The sequence below is a fragment of the Typha latifolia genome, chromosome 4 (assembly GCF_019914945.1).
Source record: "Typha latifolia isolate L0001 chromosome 4, TyphaL0001v2, whole genome shotgun sequence".
NCBI classification, from domain to species: Eukaryota; Viridiplantae; Streptophyta; class Magnoliopsida; order Poales; family Typhaceae; genus Typha; species Typha latifolia.
The window spans coordinates 13155296-13161542 of NC_133089.1; the positions used below are offsets into that span (position 1 = coordinate 13155296).

At 35.8% G+C, this 6247-nt stretch overlaps 1 protein-coding gene across 1 annotated transcript; it reads left to right on the top strand.

The window, feature by feature from the left end:
* Positions 1 to 161: 161 nt before the first annotated feature.
* LOC140786348 (serine--tRNA ligase) lies at positions 162 to 5688 on the top strand. Its single transcript, XM_073134695.1, has 10 exons — positions 162 to 532; positions 615 to 685; positions 766 to 927; positions 1018 to 1123; positions 1794 to 1987; positions 4293 to 4396; positions 4501 to 4684; positions 4803 to 4982; positions 5149 to 5352; positions 5431 to 5688. The coding sequence occupies exons 1-10, from the start codon at positions 400 to 402 to the stop codon at positions 5446 to 5448; spliced, it is 1356 nt and encodes a 451-aa protein (XP_072990796.1). The 5' UTR covers positions 162 to 399; the 3' UTR covers positions 5449 to 5688.
* Positions 5689 to 6247: the final 559 nt, after the last annotated feature.

Here is a 6247-nt window from a genome sequence, read left to right on the forward strand (position 1 = left end):
AATATATACATATCACTATATAAAATATACACTATAATTTTTAATTATGTGTGCATTGAGATTTTAAAAGAATCGCTAATTTATACACATCACTAATGTGCTCTAATTTTTAATAATGTGCGCATCGAGATTAAATAGTTAGATTCGGTTAGAGAAAGAATGAATTAATCTAAATTCGGTTAGAGATCTATTTCTGCCAACTAAAAAATAGAAAGATTTTTTTTGCTACAAATCGTCCCCGGAACTTAGTAAACAAAGAGACATTCGGATCCCCTCTAAAAACTGCCACACCCGAATCCGCAACCCTGAGGCATCGCATAAACCCTCGTCTTCTACATCTTTCTTCGTCTTCCGAATTCCAATCGCCGTCTCCATCCTTTCTCCTTCCCTGCTCTTTCGATGCTTGACATCAACATCTTCCGCGCGGAGAAGGGCTTCGACCCCGAACTCATCCGCGAATCGCAGCGCCGCCGCTTCGCCTCCGTCGAAGTCGTTGACGACATCATCCGCCTCGACAAAGAATGGCGCCAACGTATTAGAACTCTAACCCCTATCGCCGTCTCTTTCCGATCTTTTATTCTAGTTCGAAAACTATAGGAATTGTTTTTTTCCAGGCCAATTCGAGCTCGAGTCGTTACGCAAGGAGTTCAATCGCATAAACAAGGAAGTCGCCCGCCTCAAGATGGTCAGATTTCACTTTCTCACGGCCTCGTTGCTGACCATTAGGGCTAAAGATCTGTTTTTTCCCCCCATTTTGTGGTGTAGTTGAAGGAAGACGCCAGTGAATTGATACGGAGCACGGAGGAGAATAAGAAGAAGACGGCGGCTAAGGAGGCCGAGGTGCAGGAGGCGAAGGCAGCGGTAGATTTGCTGCTTGAGGGCATCGGGAATCTCGTGCATGATTCGGTTCCAGTTAGCAATGATGAGGTCTGCCTTGATTTGTGGAGTTTGTTATTTTCCTTCAGAATTTCTGTATTTTGTGGTGAAATTGGTTGTTGATTTTCGTTAGTTTTTTAGGTGAATAATGAGGTGATTCGGACATGGGGGGAGAGACGGATGGAGGGGAAACTCAGAAACCATGTGGATCTTGTTAAGCTCCTAGATATCGCAGATCTAGAGAAAGGTATGCTTGAATTGTTTGGTGAACTCTTTCAACTCTAAATACATGTAATTTTCACCTAAACTATCACTTGCAATCCCATTTAATGTTATCTTACTATGAAATGCTCAAGGGCATTTGTTAAATTAGATCAAATAAGAATCTTAAATCTAGTTAATTTCTATTTATTAATTATTCTTCTATCAATGTCGTGAAAAGTGCCCATGGTATGCGAGCGGTCAGGTAGCCACATAGCGCTTATAAGGTATGCTGGTGCATATGCGAACGCACATGTGATCTAGCATAAAAAATATTAAAAATAATTTACCTATCAAGTACATTGAATATTTTAGCATAATAAGCTAATAAATAGATAAAAATGCAAAGTAATAGAGAATCATGTTCATAATATTTTATTCACTAAGGATGCTAATTCTTAATCATATATTTATTCAATATGTGGGTGCATAAGCATTGCTCGGTCCTCTTGTGGTTTGATTGCTTGTGGATCAGATAAATGCATATGTGGGGCAGTTAACCAACTGCCTATGCGGCCACTTTTCCAAATATGGAGCATTTCATAGTTATAGATCTTTTACTTGTAATAATTAACTTTGGTTATGCTGTGTTGGATGTACATTTTTGAGTTGTTATATGAGCAACTGGTGCAATGCTATGGCTTTGGAATATGTAGGTGCTGATGTAGCTGGTGGGAGAGGCTACTATTTGAAGGGTGAGGGTGTCCTTCTAAATATGGCGCTAATTAACTTCGGGCTGGCATTTCTGAGAAAAAGAAACTACAAACCAATTCAGACCCCATTCTTTATGAGAAAAGACATTATGGCCAAATGCGCTCAGTTGGCACAGTTTGATGAAGAACTTTACAAGGTAACTACAGAAGGTTTCTTTTTTATATTTCCTGTTGTGCAAGTGCTTTATTATTTTCTACTTTTAACTTCTGTATGCAATTTTTTCTATATAAATTCATACGAGATAAATGTATTTCTCGCTGTGATAGGCTAAAGTATGATTTATTTATTGGACAAGTACTTAGATCTTCTGCCTCAAGGCTTAAATAAAGTTGCTTGATAAGTTCCAATTTAGGAATTGAATAACATAGGAACTTTAGAAGCATTCTCCATGCCATTAACAGTTTGACATTCAGTTTTGAGTTGAATTGGGTTTCAATAAAGAATACAGAAATTTACCTTTTCGTTTTTTTTTTGTTGCATTTTCTATGTATAGTGCTTGAATCTTGTTTAGTGTTATTTCTGAACCTTAAGTTTGAACTAAGAGCATGCGAATTATGCAGTTGGTATTTGAAATCCTTGCTATTAGATTATTGTACAATTGTGGTGAAAAGAGGGCTGATATATAACTATAAACAGGGAATCAACTAAGGGATGGCAAATCAGTGTTCTTAAAGTTAGCAGTACTTATTATATGTATTCTAATCTTGCCATTATGTGACTGTTTCTCACTATGATATTGTAGAGTGAAACAACAATCTTTATCTTTTTAGAGTCATAATTTTTTGAAACTAGTAAAATATATTTATCTCCTTTCTTTGTTTGGTTTCCTTCTTACCAAGGCAAATAAACTATTTATACATGAAAACTTATGGAGATGAGTTCTTTGGATGAAAATCCAAGTCTATTACTTAGTAATTCGGCCATTGTAGCTTTTCTCTCTTTGTTCCTCTTGCTCTCATTTGCCTACAACGTGGCAAAGATCTGAAGATACCGCCTATTCATTCATCTTCCATCTCCCAAATGGATTTTCCTTATCAGTAATTTTCTGTCATTTCTTAACGTTTCTTGAATTGAGCTCCTTTTGCATTTGTTCGAGTGGAAGTCAGAATAACATTCTTGCTTGTTTGCTTATCAGGACTTTCAGCTTGATTCCTTTTTAAGCATCAATTCTTAACTCTAATTTACCGACCTTTTCCTGAAAAGAAAATTACAGTTATCTCTAAAACTAGTTTAAGTTGCAGATCATGGCTTTTGACTATCTGCGCGCACCGTTGTAAATTCTAACATTTCTAGTAGAATTAAGGCAAAATTAAAAAAATAATTCTAAAATCCTGAAAGATGCTCTATTACATGGAAATGTTATATATAAATTGTGCATTTGGTAGCTTTTAGTAATTTGTTAGCGCAACCATGGCAATCACACTTCAAAAGCTTGTTTGTTGTTGAGCACTATCAGATGATTAGGCCAATAGAATCTGTCAAAGACCCAAACCTACACAAATTACAAGCTGAAGAACTGGTTGCATATAACACTGGTTACATAGATCCAGTAGGATTTTATTCTTGTTTTTCACAAGGAATAAAAAAATTTGATATTTTGAAAGCCATGAAATGTTGTTTCAAATACTCAGAAGAGTCTGTTTACTAACAATATTTTGTTCCAAACTTGAAGTCACCATGAAATGTTGTTTCAAATACTCGGAAGAGTCTGTTTACTAACAATATTTTGTTCCAAACTCGAAGTCAAGGTGCCCTTAAGCATATTACTGTGCTCTGATGCTGAGTTGTGTTTAGAGGAAAGGCCTCATAGCGGGAAGAGCCATCCAACTTTGTCTGATTCAACCTTCAGAACGTAGTTTGGGCCAAAAAGGATTATTCAATGTCTTTGAAAGCTTCATTTTGTTCTGCATTTAACAAGTTATCATGTCGATGTATTATAAACTTGTAATTAACTGCCTTTGAAAGATATGTCAATCAGTCTTTGGCTGATTAGAGGGGAGTACAATTCTATAATAGCTTTCCAGATTACAAAAAGAATTATTATTTATTTTTATTTTTTGGGTTTTGTTTGTGGGGTGGGTGGGTGAGGTGGGAATGGGCTTAAATCAACAGGTGTTTGGCACAAGCTGCATGATTCTAGTATAATAAGATTTTAAAAAAAGTGTTTATGATCATCTATAACTAAGTGGTCTGAGGGTTCCATAAAAGGTTATTGAATCACTATGTGGTGAAGCTATATCCTTATATGCCTTTCACATGTGTACTCCAAGTGACAGGAGTATTGGTGAACCTATGTGGATTTTTTTTTCTAAAATTCTTGCTTATTAACTGTTATAAGATCTTTTCCTACCTGCAGTGAGAATGAATAACATATAGTATATTTGATTGCCAGCTGTCATTGAGGAAATGTTGTTACAAACATTCTGCTCATATTTTTGCAGGTAACAGGTGAGGGTGATGACAAATATCTCATTGCGACTGCTGAACAGCCATTATGTGCTTATCATCTAAATGATCGAATATATCCATCAGACTTACCAATAAGGTATGGATAGTTTTGACTAAACTGTGCATTTTACTATCCTGAAAGTAAAGAAACTGTAGAGTTTAGACTGATTAGTGTATGATGATAAATATGTGATTCATTAGATATGCTGGATACTCAACCTGCTTCCGGAAAGAAGCTGGTTCACATGGTCGAGACACACTGGGCATTTTCAGGGTACATCAATTTGAAAAGATAGAGCAGTTCTGCATTACCAGTCCAAATGATAATGACTCTTGGGAGATGCATGAAGAAATGATAAAAAATTCTGAAGATTTCTATAAGGAGGTGATCTTTCCTGAAAGCTTCTTTTTCTGTTATATTTTCATGTATAGAATATGACTCCTGAAGCTTGGCCATTTTTATAGGGATATGTTAAAAGCTTTACTGGTTTTTGATTTTGCAGCTCAATATTCCCTATCAAGTTGTAGCTATAGTATCAGGTGCTTTGAATGATGCAGCAGCCAAGAAATATGACTTAGAAGGATGGTTTCCTGCATCAAAGACCTACAGAGAGCTGGTCTCCTGTTCAAATTGCACGGACTACCAGTCAAGGAGTTTAGGGATTGGATTTGGCCAGAAGAAGGCAAGGAATTCAACCTTTTGTTTGATTCTTCTTCACAAAGATCTTTTTTTTTTCATGCAATCTCTATTTCGGACATTCTGAATGCAGCTAGCATTTTGTCTTTATGATCAGATAATGCAATTGGAAATGCTAATTTGAAGTTTTCTTGTGTGATGGCTTCTCACAGAATGATGAACAAGCAAAGCAGTTTGTGCATATGTTGAACTCGACCTTAACAGCTACAGAAAGGACCATCTGTTGTATTCTCGAAAACAATCAGAGGGAAGATGGAGTTGATATTCCCAAAGCATTGCAGCCCTACATGGGTGGGATAGAATTTCTCCCTTTCAAGGCAATTCCCGAAGCCAAACCTAAGAAGTCCAAAGCAAAGGTTCGTTCCCTTACTACCTTTGCATTTAGGGTGGCCAGTATGACAAGAGTAAACTGATGACACTTCTTTGCTGAGCAGGGAAATACTGGTTCTTAAGCAGGAACATTGGTGCACCTAATTGCAACCCTGATTGCTATCTGATCAATGGGAGGAATATTTTGCCATTTATCTATTTCTCTACCATTTGTAATGATAATTTAAGAATTTTGAGATTGACAAGTTGAATGTCTTTTTCATAGAATGGAGATTTGAAGATCAAACTGAAAATGTGTAATGAAAAACCATTTTGTCGATTATCATGGTACTTAACAAAAGGGTTTGGTTGAGATTGCAGCATTTAGCTATATTGTCAAGCTAGCTTCTATGTTCTACTGTTCTACAGCCTACTTTATTTTTGAATCCCTTATGAAATTATTGTGTTAAGAAAAAAAACACTACTTGGTAATATAGATGAGTTATCAAAATACTGGGACAAAAGGTGCTTTCTATGTCACCTTCTACCTCTTTCTCATCTACTTTGTAATAGAGTCAATTTCACCCTGAACTTAGAATTAGGGGTTGACTTGTAGAAGTTTCTGTGGAGGTAGTGTGTGCATGATTTAGGTAAGTTTTAATCCATTTTTCTTTTCTTTTCTTTTTCTTGGGAAGACTGGTTTGATCTATTTCTTAACAACTAGTTATTCAACCTATGATTAGCTAGGCTTATGATATATCAAAAAGAATCATCGGTCAGCTAAAGGACTGAGCTCAATGAATCAATGACAAATTTAAGATGTTAAAAAATTTAGTAATAATTGTGATATTTAAAAGAGTTAATTATATTTTACTCACTGTATTTATGTCTAAAATTATTTTACTCTTTATATTTTAAAAAGTCTTAAATCAATCTTTATAC

What these genes read in the sequence shown, in the direction of transcription:
- LOC140786348 (XM_073134695.1), top strand. Translation starts at nt 400, where the DNA reads ATGCTTGACATCAACATCTTCCGCGCGGAGAAGGGCTTCGACCCCGAA. An exon ending in CGACAAAGAATGGCGCCAAC is followed by an intron (nt 533 to 614) that starts GTATTAGAACTC and finishes GTTTTTTTCCAG; the next exon opens with GCCAATTCGAGCTCGAGTCG. An exon ending in TATCGCAGATCTAGAGAAAG is followed by an intron (nt 1,124 to 1,793) that starts GTATGCTTGAAT and finishes TGGAATATGTAG; the next exon opens with GTGCTGATGTAGCTGGTGGG.